The sequence below is a fragment of the Ammospiza nelsoni genome, chromosome 2 (assembly GCF_027579445.1).
Source record: "Ammospiza nelsoni isolate bAmmNel1 chromosome 2, bAmmNel1.pri, whole genome shotgun sequence".
NCBI classification, from domain to species: Eukaryota; Metazoa; Chordata; class Aves; order Passeriformes; family Passerellidae; genus Ammospiza; species Ammospiza nelsoni.
Genome location: NC_080634.1, coordinates 46616286 through 46643025, shown reverse-complemented (window position 1 = coordinate 46643025; position 26740 = coordinate 46616286). Strand labels below are relative to the sequence as shown.

The 26740-nt window shown below is 38.9% G+C and overlaps 1 protein-coding gene across 5 annotated transcripts in view; it reads left to right on the top strand.

Moving 5' to 3' along the window:
- RDX (radixin) overlaps window positions 1-23300 on the top strand; it is a 44340-nt gene extending 21040 nt beyond the window's left edge. The window contains exons 4-16 of one of the 5 annotated variants that reach the window (XR_009420309.1): window positions 939-1034; window positions 2045-2319; window positions 3571-3654; window positions 4101-4247; window positions 5713-5809; window positions 6428-6591; window positions 7208-7338; window positions 9437-9597; window positions 10557-10649; window positions 11491-11733; window positions 12704-12864; window positions 17664-17820; window positions 22605-23300. Coding sequence is in view for 4 of the 5 variants with exons in the window: in XM_059491376.1 (XP_059347359.1) it covers window positions 939-1034; window positions 2045-2319; window positions 3571-3654; window positions 4101-4247; window positions 5713-5809; window positions 6428-6591; window positions 7208-7338; window positions 9437-9597; window positions 10557-10649; window positions 11491-11733; window positions 12704-12864; window positions 22605-22641 (1689 nt within the window). In the remaining variant the exon portion in view is untranslated. Of the gene's footprint in view, window positions 1-938; window positions 1035-2044; window positions 2320-3570; window positions 3655-4100; window positions 4248-5712; window positions 5810-6427; window positions 6592-7207; window positions 7339-9436; window positions 9598-10556; window positions 10650-11490; window positions 11734-12703; window positions 15125-17663; window positions 17821-21218; window positions 21244-22604 lie in introns of those variants that run through there. The other 4 variants (XM_059491376.1, XM_059491383.1, XM_059491389.1 and 1 more) reach the window with 4 other exon arrangements.
- Window positions 23301-26740: the final 3440 nt, after the last annotated feature.

Below are 26740 nucleotides of genomic sequence, written 5' to 3'. Positions count from 1 at the left end.
TTCCATTGCTGCAGCATCCTTTTTTTAAAGTTGATGTGATCAGTCCTTATGTAGAATTAGAGATTTGTGAATACCATACATGTGTATAGTAATGTAATAGCTTTCTTGCCTTTTGCTTTACAACTAGAACTTAGTTCACATAATTTAAATTATCTTTTATGTACAGTGTTTTGCTTTTATTAAATATGATTTTTATTGAGGTTCATCTTTTTACTGTTACTCACAGATCTTTCTGTAAGGTTTTTTTGCATCAGATTTTTGTCACATCATTTTCATCCTTTTTTGAAGTCCTGGGAGACTTCCCTTGTGGTTACACTACAATTCTGTTGTGAAAACAGCTTGTAATTTTCATGCATCTTTTTAAGCAGTGTATCCATAAAACAGCCTTTCCTCTAGTCAAGGACAATTTTGCTTTTTAGTAGCTTTTGGTGGTAGACCTGATCTGAAATCTTACAGGAAAGTCGTGTATGTTAAATTAGGAGATCGTCCTTACCCCTTTTATCATTAATTCTTAGAAGATTTAGCAGAACTATTTGAAGGAAGCAGTTCATCCTCATTACATCATACTTGTTCACAAATATTACTCTTTATTATCGTTTTACCAGTTGTCTTCTGCTGAGTGTACTCACTTCCCCATAGGGCTGCAGGTCACTTCCCAGATGTGCTTTATAACCTCAGGGTCCTGTTACTACCTCCTGTTCCTCAGGTGCTGATCTACACAGTGGGCTGCGCGCTCCAGCTGACAGCTTGGAGCATTTGAGTTTATTTAGAACTCTGGGGTTCTCTGAACTTGATGTTTTGCTACTATTTCATCTTTTTTTGTTCTTGTAAGACTTGATTACATTTCAGTTTGTTCACGTAGCTTTATTAAGCTACACAATGCCAGTTAAAAGATGTATTGTAGTGATGACTGATGATTATGGCTCATTTATCTCTAGGTGGTGAAAACTGTTGGTCTTCGTGAAGTCTGGTTTTTTGGGCTGCAGTACGTGGACAGCAAAGGCTACTCAACTTGGCTGAAGCTAAATAAAAAGGTAACAATTCCCTCATATTTAGCCAAGTGTACAGTTTGAATATATTGTATAAGCTTTGCTGATTTAATATCTTAAGTGAGGTATGGCTGGCTTCAAATTCAGTTGAAAAATTGCTGTTCGTGTGCTTTAAATGACAAAATAGTGTTAAGTTAGATTAGTTATAAAGAATATGCAAAGCTGCATCAATATTTAATTTGAGCAGATAGTTTCCAGTACTGTGGAATGCATGCATGTATGCATTAAGAAAAGTTGAATTCATATGATTGTCTCATTTTTATGTAGCAGAACAAAATAGAATTATTGTTTTACGGTTTGGGCATGTTTATGAAAGTATTTGAGCTTCAGGAATTTGTATGCATACAGCTATGAATCATGAAATAAGGCAAAATAATCTGTTTCTAAAATTTAAGTATCTGATAGGTAGATTGTAGGATAATATTTTTTTTTCCCAAACGACATGGAGTACCTTGTATCTCCCAGTTACTGGGAACTGGTTCTGTTTACTTTAAATTGTATTTGTGAATTTGTAGTGCTAGAGATACACAGAGACAGGAGCAAAGTGCATATATTTATTTCAATAGTTGAAACACTTTTAGAAGAATCCAACTCCTTACTCACATTGAAGTAATGTGCTGTAGTTCTTGCTGAAGAACCATTGTTAGGCCCTAATTTATTACTTCCTGCAAATCATCCTTGGATATAGTTTGATCTTTTTAATTTCTTGCAGCTTCTTAGTTTCCAGATCTTTATTGTGATAAATAAAAATTCACACAAGCCTACCAAAAAAACAACCCAAAAACCAACTTAATCAGCCTTTAAGTAGTATTTCAGAATTGTCTGGTTTATTCAAATTGACAAACTTGTTTGCGCCTTTCAGTGGATTCCACAGTGGGCTTGTGTGGAAACTATGGGTTTCAGTGTAGAGAAGCTAAAGACTTAAGTACTATTAAATCACATTTAATTTACCATGTAGTGCTCTGTTTATTTTTCTCTTTATTCCTCTCCCTCAGGTAACACAGCAAGATGTACGGAAAGAAAATCCTTTGCAGTTTAAGTTCAGGGCCAAGTTTTTTCCAGAGGATGTATCTGAAGAATTAATTCAGGAAATAACTCAGAGACTTTTCTTCCTGCAAGTCAAAGAGTCAATCTTAAATGATGAAATATATTGCCCACCAGAAACTGCAGTTCTTCTGGCTTCCTATGCTGTCCAGTCCAAGTATGGAGATTACAGTAAGGAGATCCATAAGCTGGGCTACCTAGCCAATGACAGGCTTCTCCCCCAGCGGTGAGTGAGATGGGTTTTGCACCAAATGGTGCACATAAACTTAACTAAAGCACATTTTTTATAAATAAAATATTAAGTGATAACATGCATTTAAGAGTGGCTTTCTTAGAGTTCCTCTTTTTGCTAGTAAAATTTAGAGATCCTGATTTAAACTTTAATGAAGAAGCATCACAGCCACATGTTTCTTGACGTGTATTTCCTGTCCTGTCCACAAACATCTGCGCAGATTTAATTTTACACACTTCCCAAGTATTCCAAAATAATTTAATGTTAGTGTAGGCCTGCTTCTGCCAAATTAAAATCAAAATACTCTAATTCAGAAGTAACTAAAATTAATTTGATACTCTCTCCTTTTCTTCAGTTTTTGTGATTTTACACACTTAAATGACAGTAATTTCCTGAAAGTAAGTGTGCTGCAAATAAAATATATTGCAGTGCTTGAGTACAACACAAATTTGTATACTTAAGGTGTTCCTTTTCAGTAGACAAATGCTCAGATGATCTTTTAATTGTCCTTTAAAACAGCTTCTCCACAAACACTTGAAATGCTGGGTGCATGGAATGAAAGCATAATAACATTATCATATGCATTTGATTTCTTACTGCAGTACTACGCTGAAAGTTCCAGGAGGCCAAAATATAATTCCATCATTGCAGCCTCTTGTAGATTAAACATTAAATAACTTTCTGAAGCTGCTTCCCTATTGATTTTATTCATAAAGGAAAAATAAAAAGAACCCAAAACCACAAAAAAAACCCTCAACAAGGTTGTCTGCTAATTTGTTGTAATGTCTTACCTTTTCTTTCAAATGACAGCAGAATGAAAGCTTGGGTGTATCTTTGTACACCCAAAGAGATTAATTTGCAGCATTGTTGCCAGAAGATTCTATAGGTGTGCATTTTCAGCTGTTGTAAACATTACATTTTATGACTTGGCTGAAGTATGCAATGGTGTGACTTTTATATTACAAAGAATATAGAATACCAAGAAAAAAGAGGTGACTTTTATTGACAGTATTTTAGTGTGGGAATTTGGAAGTACAAATTCAACAAATTCCCTTCTAATTTTGAAATAGAATTTAGAAAGCAATTTGTTGAAATCCAAAGTTTCTGTTTCTGTGCTGAACATTTGAGCAGTATATAGGAAGTCATCTTTTAAGTTTATTCACTTAAAGCATATGTTGTGCTATGCAACAAAAGAGGTTGAGTTTGTTGTCAGTGTCGTTTAAGAGCAACAATTTCTATCCACAGTGTGTTAGAACAGCACAAACTGACAAAAGAACAGTGGGAAGAAAGAATACAGAACTGGCATGAAGAGCACAGGGGAATGTTAAGGTAATTATGTAAAAAACGTTCACGACATCTTTCATTATTATTAGGGTGTATTTTGGGAGGTATTTGTTTGGGAAATGTTTCTTTTATACTGACCAAGGTAGGTAGTTATGAGGGACTTCCATGAGAGTTGAGTTTCCAGTTAGGTTGTTGGTTTACCTACATGATTTCTGGTAACGCTGTCAACTGCCTTCATCCACAGTTGCCTGCCTCTAAAATACATTTATTATTTGCTTAACTCGTGGGGCAGAAAGACAAAGTGCAATGATTGGACTCTACTTGGATATTAGGGTGTAGAGCTCTTAAAAGTATCTGAGTCAAACTATTTTAGAGAGAGATTTAATTCATAACTAATTTTAACCCGGTTGTTTTTTTTCTGTAGTTCCCTTATTCTTACATTGTACTTATGATTTGTTGTCTAAACTATACCAATTTTTCTTCTTCATCAGGGAAGATTCTATGATGGAATACCTTAAGATAGCACAAGACTTGGAAATGTATGGAGTCAACTATTTTGAAATAAAGAATAAAAAAGGAACTGAATTGTGGCTAGGAGTTGATGCTTTGGGTCTGAATATTTATGAGCACGATGATAAGTAAGTGGGAAATACTCATTTTGTAGTTCTGTGCTGGGAGTTGCTATCTGAGATTGTACAACCCCCACCTTACTGTGTGTTCAGTAAGGTCTGGCAAAACAGGTTGTCCTTTTAATCTATGTAAGAGATAGAAAAAGAGAGAGAGAGAAGTTAACTGCCAGAATGTTTGAATTTTAAAGATTAGGGAAGCAAAAGGAGGGAAAGGAAGAGCAGCTCTATGGAAGTTTAAATTTACTTTGCTTTATATGGATTACTGCGCTAGATCATCTTTGTATGACTTCTTCCTATTCTTTTCACTCAAAACACTCCCTTGGGTCAGGATGAAAAGGACATTTTAAAGCTAAGCAATGTATTTAATGAGAAACATTTGTAAGAGCCATAACAAGGAGTATAGATGTTGGAGCATGAAAAACTTAGATATTTAAAAGTGAAACCTTTTAGACACCAAAGAAAATAGGTCATTCATGTGTCCTGATAAAGAGATCAAATCATCTCTTCTACTTGAAGAGGGAAGAGCTGAAATGTGGGAAATATGAAGAATTTGGAAATAGAACAACAGACTTGCTCTTTTCTTTCTTTACAAGCACTTGTTAGTAGGATCTCATGTCAACAGACTGTTCACAGTGATTTGAAGTTACACATGATAGGTCAAATTCCAGATGGGAGCAGTCAACTTTAGATGTATATACTCTGTAACAAAATTCTGTAAGCCTTAATTGCCATTAGATGGCAATATAACTCCTGAAAGCAGGAAATATTCAAAATGTTCAGATGAGATTGAGCTATGAGGCAATTTTTTGGTATTTCCTGTCTCCTGATGTTAGCAATCAAATACTTAAATATTTTCTGATATTTATAATTATGATAATATGAATTGAAAAAAAAGTCTGTGCTGACAGAAAAATATTTACTGTTATGCAGTTGATGCGTAACATTGTAACAATTTCTGAATTTAGTGTGTTTTGCTTAAGATGCAAGGGAGATAAATTTAACTTGAATTCTGAAAATGTAAGATGACAAATCTGAGCTAAACAGAAGTACAGCATGGCTGAAAGTTACTTTAATTTCAGCATTTGGAATGGCAATTTCTCACATTTCAGTAGTTACTCTTTCAAGTGGAAATACACTTACTAATGCCATATAAGGAATGAGTACATGATCATGATGTTTAGCATCTAGGTAATAGTAGTAGAATAAGTCACAAATCAAAATTTCTATTGTTACAATGCCATGTAATTTATTAAAATGTAATTAATTTGATGGAATATTTGTAAAAAGAAAAATCTACCAAAATATGCTTGAACTGTTGTTAATGTTCACATTAAAACATAATGTTGTAAATGTAATATTCTAAATGCAGCTAAGTGTAGTAGTGAGAATGGTACAGACAAAAGCCCTATTGAATTCATGTGTATATAGAGTGCACATCCTTGCTGCTTCTAATGAGAACTTCTTCTCTCTGAAGGCTGACACCCAAGATTGGTTTTCCTTGGAGCGAAATAAGAAACATCTCTTTTAACGACAAAAAATTTGTCATAAAGCCAATTGACAAAAAGGCCCCTGTAAGTAGTGTATACAATAGCATCACTTGATATATGAAGAGATTTAAGTCTGCAGGGACTTGCTCTGGCATTAAGGCATGAGTAAATATTGGTGACATTTATTACTTTTACTGATAGAATAGTCAGTAATCAAAAGAAAATGTTCATTTTGAAATATGGTATGTTTATTTTCTCTCTTTTCCTTCTCATTGATACTCCTAAATTGTTGTGAGGTTTTATATCAATTAATACTCTGTGATGCATTGAAAAGACAGCATAAGATGGTAAATTCTCTACCTTTTCTTTTTGCCTTTTTTTTTTATTCCAACAGCCTATTTCATGAGACTTTCTAGGTCATATGACTTCAGAATAGAGAATAGTATAATTAAAAAAAGAAATTAATATTTTATATAAACCAGCTAATTCCTGGCGTATTCAAGGTGCAATTTTATATTTAAGTCTCCTACAGTAACTAGGTTTATAGATTATAGGTTTATAGATTATGGTGGTCACTTGCTCAAAATATCAAAATACTTGTAAGTTTTCATTTAACCTATGCAAGAATGCAGTAATACTTTGAATCCTGTCTAAGGGTGTTTTTTTAGGTTAATGAATATACTGGAATAACTTTTTTCGTAGGATTTTGTTTTTTATGCACCCCGTCTGAGAATTAACAAGCGAATTTTGGCACTGTGTATGGGAAATCATGAATTGTACATGAGAAGGAGGAAACCTGATACAATTGAAGTGCAACAGATGAAGGCCCAAGCTAGAGAAGAGAAACATCAGAAACAATTGGAAAGGTAATTAAAAAACTTCCATGAAACAGAAAAAAAAATTCTACCTTTTTAAGAAGTCATAGAATATAGTATATCTTAGAATTCTAGAAAAGAGAGAACTGCTTTTCTTTCTGCACTGTGTAAGCTGGTTTGTGAATTGGCATGGCTCCCCTGTCTTAATATAAAAGCGTATCTTTTTTAAGCTTCCAGCACAGTAATAGTAGTTGTACTTTTGTTCCTGTTATGTATTTTGTGGAAGTCTTACCTCTCTGTTGCTTGATTCATAGGGAGTTTTATACTCTGAGTGAACCCTTTAAGCAAGTTCAGTGAAGAATGTCCTGGCTTACCTTTAATGTATTTAAAAAATACTGTTGCTATTTCTAGCCCAGGTGAAACATAATGCCTAAAATGCAGATATAATTCTAGATTTACCTGACTGAACCATAACCAAGGTTGATTATCAGTCCTCTTTATAAATTGTTCTTCTCTACAGTATTTTAAAGCAGAAAAAGAATTAGAAGTATTTAAAATTGTCCTTCCTGCTTGCTGAGTAAACTGAAAAATTGGCTACCTGCACCCAAAGAGTGTCATTTAATATGTTGGAGAGTAAAAAAAAAACCTTTTCACTATTTTTTTTCAGAGCACAATTAGAAAATGAGAAGAAAAAAAGGGAGATAGCAGAAAAGGAAAAGGAAAGAATAGAGCGTGAAAAGGAGGAATTAATGGAGCGCTTAAGACAAATTGAGGAGCAAACAATGAAAGCTCAGAAAGGTGAGGTCATAGATTTCTTAAATCTAGTGACAGTGTTTAGTTTAGCTGGGTCCTTCAATTCCACAATTCTTTTTCTATGTCAAAAGTGTGTTTTGGTACTTTGGTGGGGGGTGGGGGGGGCTAAGTTTATTTTACTAAGAGTGGCAAGAATTTAGTGGTGTGCTATTTGATATGAGAGATATTCTTTTTCAGTGTTTAAATGACTGTGTGAGTTCTTTTGTCTGCATCTTTTTAATATAAAACTAATTTCTAATGAAGCAAAAGTTTTGATTTAGTAAAAAGAAAATTAATGCATACACACTTCAACTCAGAATTATGAAATGCTCAAAGTGCTGAACACCTGGAGTTGAAGGGAGCAGGGAAATTAGAGGTGAAGATTCAAAGTACTTTCTCTAGGATTTTGTTGAATTTAGCTTTTCATCTGGAAATTCCTTGTTCCTCCTCCTTTCCTATTCCCTTGTAAGATTTGAGAAATTGTCAGACATGAGTGACAAAACATGTTGTTTCACCAATCACAGTTCTTTGTGTTTATTCACCCTGTAGAGTCCCTACCTCCATGATTTCCAGTCCCTCTTCTCAATGTTCTTTTTTTTTTTTTTTCCCTGCTTCAGGTGTGGTTCACATTCATAAAAGTTTTGTCGCTCCTTTCTTTTCCTAACCCTTGGTTTCAAGCATTATAGAGAGAATCTCTTATTAACTCTATGCAAATAAATTGCATATGCCTGGCACTGCTCTCCAGCTCTACACCTGTATTTTTCAGTCTTTCAATGCAGAACAGCTTGGACACATCCAGACAAGTAACACTCTAATTGTGCTGTGGAATTGTTTAGGGAGAGCTATTTTGCCCAGGACAGGACAGTGTCAGAGTAATTCTGGAGGTTTGACAATACGCATTTTCTCATAACTTTGTGAGCAATATAGCCTAATTTCTGATGCAATACAAAATGTTCATGTGTTGCTGGTCTTTTTAGCCTTCTATGCACACATGGCAAAGTCTTTATATAAATGGTCTGTGTTAGTTTTGTGTTCTCCATCTTCATAGGAAGATTTGTTTGAGTAGTGTTTTGAAATAGTTTTGTTTTATTAAATTTCTAGGTACTGGATTTGTAGAACCCCACATACTTGTGATGCTGTGAATTTAATTTTATAACTGTAGTAGTAGGCCTGGGAAACCAACTGAAGAATAATGGTCACGTTACTACGTAACACTAGAAGTACAAAGATGAAGCATGTGTCAGCATATCTGGGGAGGTGCTTTTATGGTATTAAAGCTTATGGTGAAGGCAAATGGATTGTTGGAAAAAAAGAATAGTTCTTTAGCTTTTCTATTGGAGGAGTCTATGAAAGCTCTGCCTAGCCAAGATCATAGCAGAAATCTTATCATTAGAACCAGCAAAGAACTTTAGAAAGACTTTTTTTCATAGTCACCTAGTTTTTCTCATTGGGGAGCAGTATAATTTTGTCTGTGTAAATGTAACCTTGCAGTACTTCTAGATTATTACTTATTCCTATTTCACTTAAGGGTTCCATCCTTTAGATTTCAATATTTTGCTATGCACGCAGCTGGACAGCTATTATCTCTCCCTTGATTTAAAATTTTCCTCCTCTGATATACAAAGAATTTTTCTGACCCTTCCAGTGGGTCTTAAGTCATTTTGCTGGAGGCATGTGCTTAAATTTTCACCTGCAATTAAGGAATCTGTCAGGCATTTCAATATGAAGAGTTTTTTTGCTTTCTTTGAGAGTGATTAAATGTACATGAAGTATCCTCACAGTAGGAGCACATGCATGTATATATATCTGTATTTGAGTTTTTACTTTTATCAGTGGAGTGACACTTTTCTGAAACACTAGGATGTCAGAAATGTCAGGTGAGATGAAGTACATCCAAAGAATATCTTAAAGTGGGAGAGAAACCAGACATGGAACGGAGCTCTGGGTAACGTGCTCAACAGCTTTTCTTAGCTTGAGATGGTCTTGTAAATCTTGGTTAGTGTTCTGGGTTACTTTATTTTGGGCATATTACAGCTGGTATCTGTGATACATTGGAGGAAGAGCTAGGTGGTGATACCTTGTCTGCAAACCTTCCTCTTGGCAGAGCTAGAGGAGCAGACCCGAAAGGCTCTAGAACTGGATCAAGAACGGAAGCGTGCAAAAGAGGAAGCAGAACGCCTGGAAAAAGAGCGTCGAGCAGCTGAAGTAGCCAAAGCTGCTCTAGCCAAGCAGGCAGCTGATCAAATGAAGAACCAGGAGCAGCTAGTAAGAAACTTTATTATTTTCTTCAAAATAGGATTAAGATTGGAAAAGACAGTTGAAAATTTTGCCTTTACCCTTGATTATGTCAAATGAGGAAGTACTTTGAAACACAAAAGTACTTGGGATACCGTTACAGAGTGTTGTGGGAACTGTTTTAGAAAACTGCGGTAGACTTGCCACTACGTTGCAAGGCAAAAATAAAACTCTGGATCTGTAGGAGATGAAAAGATGACCAACCACATTTCAGAGTGACAACACTTATTACATTCTCTTTCTAATAGTCTTAGGCTTATCCAGTTGAGAACCAGAGTAGCTTCCTTCTGCAGCCCTTTGGGAAGCTTGTTCTTTGAGGCAGGTTTGTTCTGAAGCTTGATGGTGATGGTGGAGAGTTGGTGACACTGGGATTTGTTGTGTTATTTTTGTTGCTTTTCCTCTCCTGTTGCCAGTATTTGCAGTGTCTTCTCACATTGTGTTAGACTACTTGTAATTCAAGATTTGTGCATAATAATCAAGAAAGGCGTGAAAATAGAAGAAATTATTTCTCAACTATAAATGAGCTCTTGATCTTCTGTAAACTTGGCACATAATTCTGATGGCAAGATTTAGTTAAATAGTACTGAGATTATGATCCAGAATCATAATCTTAATGGTGGGACCATTAAAGTTGTATTAGACTGAAACAGCCTGAAATGCTGGTTTGTAATGACAGCTTGCTGTTTCCCAGCAAGCTTTGGAAGTGCAGAAGAGAAATATTTTTTTTCCTGGACGTATCTCCGTTAGGCAAGAGTACTCCAATTCATTCCCTCTGTCATGTGCACTTAAAATTTCTATTTTTCACAGAGAAGTGGTTGATGATAACTAACTTTTCAAGCTGGATCATAGCAAAGACTCTGCTTTCTTCTACTGCAAAGCCAGACTGATACCAAATTAAAACTTCTTCCTTGTTCTTTTGTTTGTTTCAGGCAGCAGAAATTGCTGAATTCACAGCCAAGATTGCACTTCTAGAGGAGGCCAAGAAAAAGAAAGAAGAGGAAGCTTCAGAATGGCAGCACAAAGTAATGAGCCCATGCTGTGTGAAGTCAGAACTTCAAAAGAGCTAAGGGAAATAAATGCGGAAATCTCACTAGAAGTCCATGGGGTCAAATCTCTCCCTTTCTATTAGGCTTCAGAAAAGTCTTTCTTAAAGGTTTTTGTCCTCCAGTCTACTGAAGCCAGCCCATGCTTCTGTTTAACTCATTTCTTGATATTACATAGTCAAGAAGGGGGGGCAGACTTATCACAAAGGTATGGTCAAAGATTAGAAATTGCTTCCTTTTGTGTGATGGTGAAATAGATTGGAGCTTTGTGTTAGAAAGGAAAACACCTCAGGAGATGTGTAAAATCATGAGGTTTGATGGAAAGCTGAACCAGAACAGTTAACAAAGGCACGTGAAATGCAGCTGGGCAAAATTTTAAAGCAAAATAGTATCTCTTCATAAAATCTGTAATCAGCTATGGAATGTGAGTAGTTGCTGTGCATGAGTTCCAAGAGGGTTTGAACAAATTTTCATAAGTTCTGGTTAAGTATGAAATTTGAAGTCATCACCTTTGATCTAGGAAATTCCTGAGTCTTAAATTTCAGGAGGCTAGGAAAGTTGGAAAGTAATTGGTATGATTGCTCTATTCCTTCGCTCTTCTCTTGTCTACTGCTGGAAATAGCTGGACCCCCTAGTACAGCTTATTTTGAGTCATGTCTGGTTTTTACTGTGTCTCTATTTGAAACAGTTTTCAGTGTGTAAGCTTGTCATGTCAGTCATAAAGAACAGTTTCATGTGTCTGAGAACATCTCAAATTTTTATTTTCCTAACTCTTGATAAATCATTTAAAAAGACACTAAGTACTGTTTACTGTATTTAGGCTTTTGCAGCCCAAGAGGACTTGGAAAAGACCAAAGAAGAACTGAAATCTGTGATGTCTGCTCCTCCACCACCTCCCCCCCCACCAGTTATTCCTCCAACAGAGAATGAACACGATGAACATGATGAGAACAATGCTGAAGCCAGTGCAGAACTGTCTTCTGATGGTGTCATGAATCACAGGAGTGAGGAAGAACGGGTAACAGAAACACAGAAAAATGAACGTGTTAAGAAACAGCTCCAGGTAATGAAGATTCATAGTTGTATCAGCACAATTCAGGCTTTGGGGTTTCATCCTTCTTTTGTGAGAAATTTCACTGATGTTATGGTCTGCCAAGGAAACAGCTTCTTTATCATTTGATAGGTTTATTACCAGTTTACCAACCAATATCATTCACAGTGTTCTAGAAATGGAGTATATAGCAAAATCATGCTTTATAGCTTTAAAGTGTAACTATGCTGTTGCATTAGCCAGTAAATGTTTCTAATAATTATATAATTTCCAGAACTCTGCATGTTAAAACATACTGCTTTCATTTTTCAATACCAAAACTAATTAAGTGGTATGAACAGATGCTTGCTTGGTAGTATTTATGTTTGTTTGTAGTCACTCATAGCTGTTGTAAATGCGAAAACTCAAATTACACCCATTTTGGATTATTTATTTCCCTAAAACTGAGCAATTCCTCCCAGGCTAAATCTTATCCCTCGAAGCATAATCATCTATAGTACTGGTAGCCCTTTTCCTGGTTACAAGATGTTTATATGGGAAGAAAACAGAAGAAAAGGAAAGCTGCTACTTTGTCTGGCAGCACTGTCTTAGTAGTATGCATGTGTAGTATTCTTGCTTGGTCAGTCACTGACCAGATGAGGGAGATAAGTCTTTAGTTACAGAAAAATTTAAAAATAAGGTGATTTTCCTGCTTTATCCTGCTGGTTCCTTTCTTCTTGGATTTTATGGTGTATGAGGCTTTTTTAAAATACAGTTTGATGTTTACACTCATGTAAGGAAAGAATCCTATGCTCTCCTTATCTTTCCTTCTACATTCCTTCTAATAGACCTCACAACTTGAGTTACTGAGGAGCACAACAAGCATTCCATAGGTTGGCATTCAAGAAATTCTTATCCAGATTGCAGAATAGTTATTATCAGAAACTCCAGAACTGTTAAAGGATTAGTCAAAGCACTTAAATTCAAATATTTTATTCAACAGGCTTTAAGTTCAGAGTTGGCTCAAGCCAGAGATGAAACCAAGAAAACACAAAATGATGTCCTTCATGCTGAGAATGTAAAAGCAGGCCGCGATAAGTACAAGACTCTCCGGCAAATCCGACAAGGCAATACAAAGCAGCGTATTGATGAGTTTGAAGCAATGTGAGAGCTGGTATTTTGCATATATGTTCCTCGTAAAGCTGAACCACCAACAGAGAAAAAAAGCAGGCCTTTGCAGATTTGATGGATTGCACCCCACTTTGCCAAAGCACTTAATACCAGGTTGACTACAGTGACTAGAAGACAAATTTAGGGGAAGCTATTCAACAGTAAGGCAGTCTGTTAACCCTAGGTTTTGGGTGGGGGAGGGTGTGGAGGTTAAGAGCAGGTTTTTCCCCATTGTGTTTTCAGTTTCATTGTTTGTTTGGGTTCCCCCCCGCCCCCCGCCTTTGGAAACAGATGTGAAGTATTTAATGACTGACAAGTGTATATATTGCTTAAACATTAAGAAACAGAGAGAAGAATGGAACTGTACCTAAACTGGATAGGTCCTATTTCAGTATGAAGTTTGAAATTGGTTTTCAATGTAGCTACTCCATTAAGAGTTTAACACTTTCAGTTTTGGTTGTTTTTTTCTTGTTTTGTTTTGGGGGATTTTGTGTTTGGTTTTTTTTTTTTCCCCAAGTGAAATTCTTTGGTGTTTCATGTCCTGTCATCATTGATGGTTTTCTTTGCCTACCTGTTCACAAAGGTCTGGATGGCAGGTGGTAGTTCCAGGAAATGTTTTTAAATGGAACACTACCTGTGGGCAGCACATGGCTGCTGATAGGCTTGAGTAAGTATTGCTTTTCCTAGATGATTCTTTTAGATGTGCAAAATGTTCCAATGGATCAAAGAGGGAAAAAAATAAACAAAGCTTAATGTGCTATTTGCTTGTAATTATTTTATTTGCAGTAGGGAGACCTGGACCTTTCTGGCAAGGGAGCATATGAAAACATCAGTCCCAGGAAGGGGACAGTATCCTACCTCACTACTATGTACATGATGACTGGTCCTTCAAACACCATGAAAATAACTGTTTAAATTTACTGTCACTACACAGTAACATCAAAGATTGCTAGGAGACCTTACTCCTATAATTTTATTTTACTTTATTATGGATTTATAATGTTAAGTACTGTCTAACTGCCTTCTGTTGAGTTTAAATTGTAAAAGTATCTGGTGTATTTTAAAGCTGTAACCTGTCACTGGTATACTATATTCTGGGAGGGGTGTAGAATGTGTGTGTCAGTCAGTTTGGGTTTCAAATACAAAATGAAATTTCCCAGAATTGGAGTAAAAGTGTTTGTAGCTTCAGTTTTCAGTGAAGCTAGTATTGTAATTGTCATATCTGATGTGAGATTATTAAGTCCTTTCCCTCTTGAAAAGGAAACCTGCTCTTTTAAGAAATTTGCTTAGAAATTGAACTTTAGTAATAACTTTACAGTTAATGTGGACTTCAGTTATTCCCTTTGTTAGAGTACCCTAGTAAATATTGACAGTGGAAGAACCTCGGTTTCTCTGAGGATGGTTCAGCTTTTTTTCTGTTTGATATTATGCACTCATAAATTTACACTCATCTATTAAAATTTGCCATTTTATTAAACATTTTTTTCATGCACAATAGGTCTAAATTTCTCATGAACAGTCCGACTAAGTTTGTTTTTTTATTTTGCGGAGTAAAAGTTTGGCTATGTGGGGTGACATCATGAAAATTAAATAAAGATGCATTAATATATTTTTGGTTTGTGGGGCTAAACATATCTGCTTGACCTTGAAGACTGATGTGCAGATGCTGTGCACATGCTTTAAAATGCTGCTTGGTGGAAGTTGGTGTTTCAACTTGCAGTGCATTGTAAGAACAGTTTTTGTTTCACAGGCTTCATACACCGAAGCTTAAGCAAATTTCTCAAGTATTTGAACAGTTTGGCATGGCAGGTGAAATACTGTGCTTCCAGTGAGTTTTCATTTTTCCCTGGAAAGTGTGCACTAACACTGATCCATCAGTTTCAGTGTTTGGAGAAAACACCAGTAAAGATTGTTGTTCATAAATCTACAACATGTAGAGTAAGACTGAACGGATTCGATCCATTTATAAAGCTGTGTGATTTTTTTTTTTTTTTTAATTCAAACAACCAGGAACAACCATTTGTTATACAGGTTTTCACAATGAACAAAGTGGTAATAGCTGCTGTCACCAGCAGTTGGGAACACTTACTGGTGCAGAAGTACTAAGAATACATCTAATGATTACTCAGTGAAGTAATTTACCACATGCTTTTTCCTTTAGCATCATGTTTTGTGTTGTACAATTAAGCTACAATTACATCTACTATTTTGGATAACATTCATTGGTTAACAATAAAGAGATACAGTTAATTTCTCTGAGGTCCACTGTTGTTATTTAATGCCCTTTTTTTTCTGACCACTTTACTGAGCACAGTTCAATAGCTTCTCTTTCCAGAGCAGTGTAGAAATTTTGATCTTTTTGTTTCACACTCTGGTCAGAATGAAATTTTAAAAAATCAAATTGTACCCCTAGAGAATGGTATATTATAAGTTAGGAGGAAGCATTGGTGTTTGTTGATTCAAAACAGGATGTAGGATGTGAATCATCACAGCAAATTTGCTCTCTTGAGAACAGAGGGTAATTTGGCCATAGAAGAGCTCTGTGGGTAATGTAAGAACTTTCAATCACTGCCTCCATATTGCTTAGTCCCAGGTTAAGTGAAGTTTAGTTTAATGGGTCAATATCTTAATTATTGTTAAACCTTGGTCTCTTTGTTTTTTGTTGTTTTTTTTTTTTTTCTTTTGATACTGTGCCTTATAGTATACAGTGCTGTCAAACACATGCATGGCCATGTGCTTTAAACAATGGCAAGTTAATGGGCTTTTTCATTTCTCTAATACACTTGATAAAGACAGGAACAGTCCCATGTAAATAGGTGTACAAATAATCTGCTAAAATGTTCTCACATGAGTTAGACCTCTCAGGTGCCATTCCATTCTCTCTTGAATTTGTTTGGCCTTGCACTCAGTGCAAGCACATGACCCTATCTATTGCTCCATAGGGCAGAATTGCCATGAGGAATTAAAACTTGGTGCTTGTAAACATGCATATTTCTAGTTTGATACTTCTCTCTTGTTGGAGCCCCTGCTGCTGAAGCCTTAGCTCTGAGGTTTCTCACTTGTAGAGAGGTTAGAGAGCTTCTGCAAAGGTATGTGGCTTCCCAGCAGTGTGGTTGAAAGGGGAGGCAAGTGTTTTGAGAGATTATTTTTTCAAAAATATGCTCTTGAGCTGGAGAGAAAAAGATGCAAAATAGAGCCACTATTTACAGACTATTACAATCAAACAGAATGCCTCATTGTGCAAGAAGATGTTCTGTCTTCTTGAAGTAGTCTGTTCTACAAATCCAAACCTACATCTTCTGTCACTTGTACCAGTTTGGAAAGCATTATAGTGCTTTTGCGTTTTTCTTAAAACATGTTCCTTAGGGTTTTTCAATTTACCTACTTTGAGCACCTCTGAGGAAAAAGGAATTTTGTTCTAAATGAGGTATTTCAAACTTCTGAATAAAAAGTACCACAAATATTTTCTCTAAATTTTAAAAGAAAATCTGGAGATTTAAATAATTAATTAAAACGTTTTGCTTTTGAAGAGGAACTTTTATGCAAGCATTTTCCACGTCTGTTTACTTATGAATAATCTAAAAAGTTGTTCTGCCCAAGATGTCAGGGTTTTTAACAACGATGATGTATTTAAGTGGGCTGAGGTATTTGATCCTGGTGTTTGTAAATATACTTAGAGTAAAAGTAGCAACATGAAATTGAAAGCTTCCTTACAAAAGAGTAAAGTTCACTTATTAATAGAAGTTGTCTCATACACATAATTCAGTTTTTCTTGGCTGGGAGATAAGATTTGCCTGGAAAATGTATTACATGTCAATGTGTCAGCATACAAACTGTGGTTATTTCTTTGACCCCCTTGGGGCATGTTCTGCTGTTTGTGCTTGTAGGTGGAGGGTACCTGCTTCCCAGTGGGAATGCTCTGCTGCCTGGCTGGCTGAGGAGGTGCTTCTGGCTGGTGGCCATGGGCACCTGCCCAGCACTGTGTCCCACTGCTCCATTCCCAAGCAGCACAGTCCAGTGCCTTTCCTCCCTGCAAATTGGTCTGCAGGCAGGGGAGTTCTGCCTGGCTACTCCTTCTCCCACTTTGGGGGCCCAGTCAGCAGCAAGGGGCAACTTAAAGCTGAAGGGCTGGTGTGATGGTAGAGGGCTCAGTGAGGGGAGAGAACCCCCAGTGCAAATGTGCACTAGATGCCCTTACTGGCTCATTTATTTACTTGTGTGGAGGACTCCTTTTCAGTATAGTTCTATGGCAGGTGTGTGACCAATAATCTGCTTAGCAAATTTAGCAGTCAATTTCTGGACTAAGTTGTACTTTTCATTTCACTGAGCTGAGTCTTGATCCATAGGTATAGGCCAGTTGCCTAATTTTGTTTTGATTCATGGAGTTTGTCACTTGTGTTCGCTTTACTGTCTGAGTTGATGAACTTGATGAACTGCCACTTTGGAGTGCTATTAAAGAAGCTTTGCTTTGCTTGGCTTTTTTTTTTTTTTTTTTTTCCTTCCACCCAAGAGATTGCTGCCTTATCAAATGTGTATGTTTTGCTCAGTGTGAATGAAGTGGACTCACCAGGCCCAAAAGACTTTCTCACCAAGCTATCAAAATTTCTTCAAAAGGGATCACAATACTTGCAGCAGTGCCTCAGGAAGGGACAGATTATGCCCACATAGCTCACAGTTTAGGGGAAGACAAAGTTAGCAGGAGGAAACAGAGCATTTTGAATTGCTGGTATTCCATGAGGTGTCTATATTGGCTTTTGTAAATAATATGTCAAGAGTGTTTCTGTTCACAGCAGTAGGCTTTAGGCAGCAGAAGAAACGAGGGGAGATGGAAGTGCACATCAAAGGAGGCGGCCTGCTTGGTGCAAATGTTCCTAATGCACGAGTGCATAAGAGTTAATGTTTCCTGTGCTCTGGATAAGTGGATCAGGTGAAAAGAGATCAAGCTCAGAGGTAGGACAATTGCACTGCTTTTTGTGCTTATTTGTTTTTCTTTTGTGTGGTTTTTTTTGTTTGTTTGTGGTTTTTTTTTTTTTTTGTTTCTTGGTTTGCTTCTAAGGTACCTTATTTACAGAGGAGGAGTTGCCATTATTTGAAGACTTTCAGAAAGCCTCCTGCCCAGCACTAAAAGGTCTTGGAGTTCTTAAGGCCACATGCTCCCAGCCTGGCCTCTGTGTTACAGTTATAACTTCCTCTGCAGTGTGGTAATTTTGCCCCAGCACGTTTCTGCAGGGCCAGGAGCCGTGCACATGCAGGGTTCTGCTGCTCCACTGCTTGGTGCAGCAACACGAAACCCATGTGTGCCCCTGTGAAACAGTAATCGCTCCACAGCCCTGCGGCTGCCTGCGCTCAGCTCAGTGGGATCTTGTATCCATAGCTCCCTACAGCCTCAGCTTTCACGCCTCTTATTCACCCTCCTTTTCTTCTTTAAACTTGATACAGTATTTAACTTCTTCATCTGTGGCTTCAGTAACGTTCTGCTAAACTAAGCTTATGGTGAATGGTTGACTACTGTGTCAAATGCTTTCTTAGAATATATCAATGAGCCACACTTTTATTCAAATAGCGCTTCTGATTAATTAATAATCTCTGTGAATATGGTAATTGCAGTTGTGTTGCCAGAAAGAGATTCATTTGCATTGAGACTGAGGTGCAAAACTTTTCTGCCAAGTGCATTTCAGTCTTCAGCAAAGTTGAGAAATAACATCCAGAATACACAGATGAGTGGATCCTGATCACGACTGCCTTTCTTGCTGGGAACAAATTCATTTACATCCAAGTGAGCAGGTTCAGTTTGAGATTCAGATAACCTTGTTCAGACATCAGAAAAAACTCTAAAAAATTTAAGAAATCTTCACACCATTAATCAGCACTCCACTGTTTTGTTTCATGTCCTTGATAGTGTTTCTTAAGTTTAATTCACCTTTTGAATTCTTGGATCTCTTCTCTTGTCAACAGTGTTTTGGGCATCTGTCTCACTTCTCAGTGCCAGTTGTACTTTTCCATACCATTTGGAAATGCAGCTCTTTCTCCTTTTGCATTTGGGATCTTAGTGTTGTTTTCAGCAAAGCCAGTGAACTCATCATCTTCAAATTTAGAACTATTACTGCTGCTTCTCAAAATAGTCTTTGGATTAATTTTGCATGCATGTTCACTTACCAGACATGCATGGCATATGCTACCTTATAGCATAAATAATTGTATTGACTAGTTAATAATTGCTGGTAGCTTTCTGGAGAAAATGTCAGAAAACAAATATGTTAATGTAGAATCTGAATCATGGTGCTTATACCCATGAGGTTCAGCTTTGAGCCTAGCTCTGCTCACATGCACAAGGGATTATGTAGGAGAGAGAGAAATTCTGTGCTTTCGCTATGTAGCTCATCTGGCTGTCTGGACTAGGCAGGAGAAGGCATTGGAGCAGGATGGTTATTCCTGCTCAAACAGCAGAGCTGTCAGGTACAACTTCCTGGTGCTGCAGCTTTGCTTTTCTGCACAACAGGTGTCCTGGATGTAAAAATAAAAAAAGAAAAAAGAAGCAGCCATGAAATAGTTGGCTTTTCCTGTGGAGTCCTAAATAAGGCTTATTTATTGTTATATTCCTGTCTGGCTTGAACCTTCTCTGCTTCTCTGCAGGTCACTCTTGTAAAAGCTGAACTCCTCTATAGTATAGGCACAGATACCTGAGAGCAGGAGTGAGAGATCCCATGGTTCTTCAGCCTGCCCTGTTGTCCTGATTTAGGGTAAATTTGGGAGAAAACCCCCAAGGGGTTCCTCTAGAAAGCAAATAGTCGCCCCTCCCCCAGCTGGTTTGGGGGAATATTTCCTTGAAGAAAAGTGGAAAAAACTGTTTATATAACAGGCAAAGCACTCGCCAGCACAAAAATAAAAAAGAACAGTATTAAACAATAAAACCTCTTGCCACTCCAAAGAGATGACAAACTCAGAATGTCCCCTTTGTGGGCTGTAGCTCACTAGCTAAAACTAACTAAAAAGCAAAAGGAGAGATCTGTCCTGCTGTCTGTCCATCTGTCTGCAGACAACCCAGTCCAGGATCAGGAATGTGGAGTGAGTGCAGCTTCTGCAAACAAACTGCACACTTCTCTCCCCCCGCTTCACTCTCAGAACAGCCTTAAAGGTGCACAACTTATTTCTGGGCCAAACAGACAAGTGGGGATACGAGCATCATAAAGTCACCCCAGGACACCTCTCTGTAAAAAACAGTGGCAGGTGTGGGGGGAAAATACTTGTCTCTATTCCTTGTAATAGAGGGCCATGAAAAAAGAAATTCTGGAATTCTACTTCTTTCTAACAGTGGCTTCTGTATGCTTTGGGATGATCCTTTCATATGTGCTTCTCCCTGTCTTCTTTGAACTGGTTCTTGCATCTTGCTTCTCTTTGCTGCTTTACTGCTTGGCTTTGGTTTTGGTTTGGGCTTGTCTTTGTTATGTTGTTTTCTTTTTCTTCTTGCTAACGTGTCACGTCTTTTATTTCATCTGAAGAACAGATTTCAGTTTGCATCACTGACAGTTTCAATGCAATTAAATAACTTTGTTTCAATATGAGAATGCAAATTAAGATAGGTATGGAAGATGTTGCATAATTATGAATTCAAAAACATTGTGAGGGTAAGTTTAAGCTTGCAGTCCTAGCAAAAAAATAGGGTGCACTGAGCTAACTAATTAGACCTAAGGTGTAAAATAGAGGCAGACAGCTAGGTATGACAAGGTAGACTTCTCAAACTAAATTCATGATAGAAAAGTACTTTGGTAGAACTCATATGGTTTTTTATTTAGTTGCACTTGCTGGATTATTTTGAGAGCACTGGAGAAGAAAATATTGAATCTTTCTTGAGTCATATTTCACTTAATTGCTTCTGTTGTATCTTGTTTTATTCCACCAATTTTAGAGTAAAAATGCTTTTTTTTCCTCTCCAGCAATTTGGTAAAATTATCTTTTGCCTATGACACTGAAATTATCTTTGCAATCTGGAGCTTAATGGAAGAAACTATTTTCTGAGGGAGAGGTATCATGATTTGTTTTGTGTTTACTGAGCTTGATAATTTATATATGTACATGCACATATATATATTTAAAAATATATAGATAGCATGGTTAAACTGGAGATTTCTAATACAGCATGTGGCATCAGGCCTTGTAATGGTTGTATAAAAGTGAAATGTAGCAGTTGCTGCTTATAGGAACTTCAGTCTTGAATAGCTTTAAAAATTAGACTTTTTAAAACTGTGTTTAAAATACAATTTTAAAAATATCACATCAGACAGAGTGAATATGATTCAGTTCTGTTCCTGATCTCAAATCAATCTACTTATCTGCATGTTTGATTTTAGCCACCTGTGAAGGCCAGCTGTTCCTGGGGATCTCTTGGTACCAGCAAACATCTCACTGGTTTCAGTGGTGCCTTCCCAGCCTATGGTTTCACTCACTGACAGAAACCTGTTTCTTCTCCCCACCCATGTCCAGGCATTGCTGTCAGACTTTTAAAGCACCAGTCTTAACCACATGCCTTATTTGCTTATGGTCAAGCCCTGGAAGTTCTTGCTGACTTTCTGTGCCAGAAAATGATCTGTGAGGGAAACAGTCTGTGGTATAGAATTTTGATGTTCCTACAGGTTATATACTGTACCTGCACTCATAAATGAAAAAAAAATCCTATTTAAGGCTTCTTTGTTTTGAATAGATGCTTATTCTCCATTCTTACTAATATCAAAGAAAATTTGGTTATTTACTGTTTTTCCTGATTAATTTTGAAGAGTATTATGATATATTGCTACTTACAGCTGAAGTGTTTCTTGCTCTAAAACAACCAGAATGAGATGTTTGCAACAAAGGAAGGTTCACATAGAAAGGTTGAATATAAAATACTGGTTATTCTTTGCCTAGTCATAATACATTTAAGGAAATCATTCTCTGAAAGGAAAACAACTTTCAAGCCACTTCATCAATGTTTTTCTCTACATGGAAAATACAAATTTTTGAAATGTGTCTCCACTCAAGTAAGTTTTGACTCATTGTGAAGATTTCCAGCAGAAAACTTTAAACTTTAGGAGAGAAATAAATTTGAGAGAGATTCTTTATGCTGTCCTTACCTTTTTTTCCAAAAGGCGCATGCAAAGGAGCAAATGGAGTAAAGTAAATGCCAGAGCTTACGCAGCAAACAGCACATGTGCTGTGCTAAAACAAAAATATGTCTGAAATACTGGCTGTGATTGAATGTTCTACAAATATGTCCTATATTTGGTGTATATGTGCACAAGGCATTTATTTCAGCCATCTTTGGGAGCAGTTTTAACAGAATCTGTGTTGCACTCACATGGGGTTTGTGTTACCTGCAAGAGTGGATTGGTCCTTTAAAACTACCCCCTGGGTGGATTTTCAGTTAGGTTCTTTGTAATGCTAAAATTTGATAGCAAAACTGAACTGCCATGTGCAAAAATTTGGCATAGAAGAGTACATAGAGAGTTGGACCTGCTCTTCAAGCTGAAAGCCTGTGAAGTTGGGTTCTGGGTGCCCTGGGTGCCTTGGCCATAAGAATCGTGTGTTTCTGATGCTCCCTTGTTCTGCTGACACCTTAGGAAAAAGCTTCAGTCAGAAGTTATATATGGAATAGCTGCAGGAAGTGAAGTATGGCTCATATGATGTTGCTGTATATTTCTGTCTATTGTTTAGTATCCTTTTGCTAAATCTGTTTGATCTCTCTGTGTCTTTCTGTGCAGGTTACAAAAGTACGATCTCTTGCAACCCTTAGGATAGGAGCAAGGTAAAGATCTGCAGAGGACCCGGGGTCTGCCAAGGCCTGCTATTGCACTTCTGTAAATCTGGACAGTGTACAGTGCTTTAACTTAGGTGCCTGGTCTGTGAAGAGTATTTGGAAGGACCAGGAAATGCTGTTACAACATTTCATTAGTGTTTGATTCTCTCGTGGTCTCTAAATCTTTCCTTTGTTGTCTTTTCCCAGGAGAAAATTAGCTATTTGAATATTTAAGCTGTTGTTATTTCCAGGAAAACAGGAAATAAGACTAATGTGTTAAAGATTAACTTGTAATGGGATGTGCTAGAGTAATGTGACCCTCCAGAGTGCTTGGGGCATCCTATAGGCTTTGTCCACAAGTGATGTAGTGTGGGAAGCCTGACTTATATCCAGCCTGGGTAAAGTGAAATGACAGTAGATACTTTCCAAGTTTTATTGGTTTTCTACACAATTTCTTATACCCTTGATGATACCTGAACAGTGTCAGATAATTTTCTAATGTAAAAATCCCAGTTTAATATGTCTGTATATACATTCCCAGTGTAAGCACCCCGTTGCTCCTTGCCTTTTTGTATGCTGTCAGGATGTGCATACTGTGTATACGTAATTGCTGGACTGTGCACCCTGCACAAAAGCCTGAATAAATGGGTTTTAACATTCATCCAGAGAATCACTATTCATTTGATGATCAGTGGTGCTAGTGGATTTTCTTTCACTTCTCGGAGAAGGTTTAATTGATTTTGTAGCACCAATCCAAAGTGGAGTTTCCAGGTAAATATGTGGTGCTATGACCAGGTAAGCCAATGAGAGGCTTTATTTACAAAGAATGGATTACTGTTGAAGGAAAAGACAGCTGGTAATTAAGGAGCTGTTAAATGAGTAGATGGACACCCAAATTATTCTCAAATTCAGCTAGTAGCCCTGGGAATATACCAAACCTTGGTATATTCCTCAGTGAGAATTTTGTGTTCCTTGCAGTGCCTTCTTGCACAGTGGCACTGGGAACTGTGCCAGTAGGTCCCTCAGAAGACTTGGATCCGAAGCAGCAGCTGCCAAAGCCTCTGGCACGTGCCCAAAATCATTGGATGATAACGACCCAAGGAGGAAGCTGCCCCGGGGCCCTGCAAGCATCCCACGGAGCTGGGACCTGCCTTGGAGCTGCTGCTGTGCCTTCTGTAGGCAGCGCCTCTGGCAGAGCCCTCCAGCCTGGCTGAAGGAGGAGGGGCTGTGTGCCCTGGGCCCTCCATCCTGCCAGGGTTGGGAGCCACATCCCCCACACCTCAGGGCTGCAGGGGCGCAGGGTGGGCAGTGGGTTGTGGCCAGGCTCCTGCTGAAACCCTTGCAGAGACAGGGGCTGTCGAGAAAGAAGCCTCCCCTGCCTCTGACTGGGACACCAGCACACCACCAGCTGAAACAAGGCCCTGGCTCAGCCCTTGGAAGACAAACTTCGGGTTTAAGATGCCAAGAGGAACATAAAATCCAAAGCTGTGGAGTTTTCAGGGTCTGATTTGCACACATAGGCCAGCGCTGGGGTCTTGGGACTGCCTTGCTCAGCATGTGAGTGATTATTTAAAATTGTTTCTGCAGCCTCCCTCTCCCTGCAAGACCCATGTAGGGGCTTAGAAATGTTCCTGCTGCTCAGGGGACCAAGGCACAGAGGCCACCATGAGTTTCATGTCTAGCAAGTGTTTCTGCAATAGCTGCTGCTTGGAGGAGCCTTCGTTAGGACTGTGCTTGCTTCAGGTACCAACAGTTAAACATAGTAAAACCCTTTTGTGCAAATATTTCTTTAGTACCACCACAAAATATTCCTGAGAATTTTGTCTAGTGCTGCCCTGGCTGCCTAGGATGCTTTTTAACTTCTCTACTCAGTGCTGAAGTTCTCTGGTGGATGCCCTGCAAAGGGGGAATTGGGCAAGATGAAGTGTACCTTAGCAGCCAGGTTTAAAACCAGAAGCATGAAAATAGAGTTTCTGGTACAAGGAAAGCTCTAGGCTCCTCTCACTGTTGGTTGTAGCGTTGCTCAAGCTGGCCTGGTCCGGCTCTGACAGGTGGCATTGGCAGCTCATTAGCTGGAACATGCAGGTTCACATCTGCGGCTAGCAGCCAGCAGGGCTGCTCTGGGAAAGGATGGCAGCTCCCCCAGCAGCTGCTGAAGGAGCCAGCCCGGGAACAGCGCTTGCCCTGCTGCGGCAGCCGCTTTGGATGGGCCTGAATGTCCGGGAATGGCCGCAGTCTGCCCTGCGAGCGAAGGGGACGGGGGCGCGGCCCTGCCTCTGGGCCGACGCAGGAGCTTTCTCAGCCACCTCCGCGGAGGCGGGATTTTGCCCTGGTGAGGATGTTGTTGGAATTGCAGATTGGTATTTACCTGTAGGTAAAGGTCTGTCTGAAATGTTGTAGCAGAGTTGCACGATGAAAAATGCTATCCAGCAGGGCAGGAGAGAGTGAATTCAGTCGTGCCTGTGAATGTCTGGCATCAAAGAGCGGTGCTTGGTCTGTAAGGCAGGAAGCTACTTGATTGCCACTTGAAATGGTGATGTCTTTGTCCCTCTCTCCTCCATGCTGTTTCCACCCTTGATGGCTGGCCAGCAGCTTTGCTTCTCCTTGTAGTTCATCCTGGGTCTTTTCTCTAAATTCGCCAGTGATCTTTGCATCTGTGCCTGCAGCAGGGTGTGGATTTGGAAGCAGCCGGGCTGCAGGTGGCCCTGGCCGGGTGGGCAAGCAATCAATGGAGTGCAGGCACCCTGAGTCTCACTGCTGAGCCACCTCACTGCCCTCACTGCAGAGGGCAATGTTGTAAACCTGCAACCATTTGGGGGTTTTCTTCCCAGTTTTTGTTGTGGTCTGACTGAAGTTCTGCTGCCGCCTGGCTTTCCATGGTTTTGGTGCACTGAGGAGTTAGAGTGTTAGCCTGCCTGCCTCCTATGGCAGCACTTGCTGGCCCTCAGCTGGGGGCGGGTGTTCCATTCAATTCCTTTTAAATGGTAAAAGCTGGGGTGAGCAAGTTAACTTTATTAGAAGTCTGATCCAGGTTCAGAATAGGGTAGCAGCCCCATTTCCAGGCAGCACATGGCACACTAACACTTTCCATTTTTATCGTGCTGACGTTTTCCTTTTTCCCAAATCATTCTATAGATGTAGCCCGTGCCAACCATGCGCAGCTTTGCCGCATCCCATGTGCGCAGTTTCAGCATTAATTAAATTGCTTTGTCGCAGAGGAACCAAGGGGAGCTCATCTAATCAGGTATTAAATAAATGAACAAACAAACTAACATCATCCCTCTCTGCAGTTCCTGGAGTGCTCCTTGCCATCATGACCATGATGAGACCAGGGCAGAACATTGGGGGCAGCTCAGTACTCAGGATTACCATGGTCTGCACCACCCAAAAAGCCCAAAATGTTTAACTGGGTTTGAGTCCCAGCAGCTCTGTGCTTATAGGCACTCTGCAAACATGTGACTCATGCCAGAGTCCCCAACAACTGCTGGAGGTGGCTGCAGTGGGAGAACAGGTAGCAAAACACTGCCTGAGACAGGCACTTCTGTCACTGAATTTAGTTCACTTTCTTTTTCCCCCACCAGGGAAAATAGACTTTCTCTTCCTGAAACTGGTAAGACATAAGTTAAAATCCAGGTTTGTGCATGCCTGAAAGTTTTGTAGAGCTGGATGAAACCCGAAAATTCCTTCTCCCAGGCACCCTGGCCAGACCCCAAAGCAATTTTCCCCCTTTCAGGCCACTTCCCGAGGGCTGGAATGTTGGGTCACCCAAAGCACTGCTGCAGTTCTTGTTCCAAGGTGCAGTTGGGGATCTCTGTAAGGTGAGCCTGGCTGGCGTAAGGAACCTGCCTGGAGAACATTGCCAGCTCCTTATCCCCCACACTCCTCTTGCTTACGCTTCACCCAGCTCATGTAAATTAATAGCAGCGTTGAATTTCTGTCATATCTACCTGCTGCTCCTGGCAGATCAGCTGGGAAAGAAAAAGCCTGACTGTTGCTATAGAGACCATCAGATGGAGTGGCACCAGAACATCTTCAGCACCACTGCCACCGAGTGCTCACCTGTGTCCCAGCACCCGACTGGTGACCATGCTGGGAGTGGGA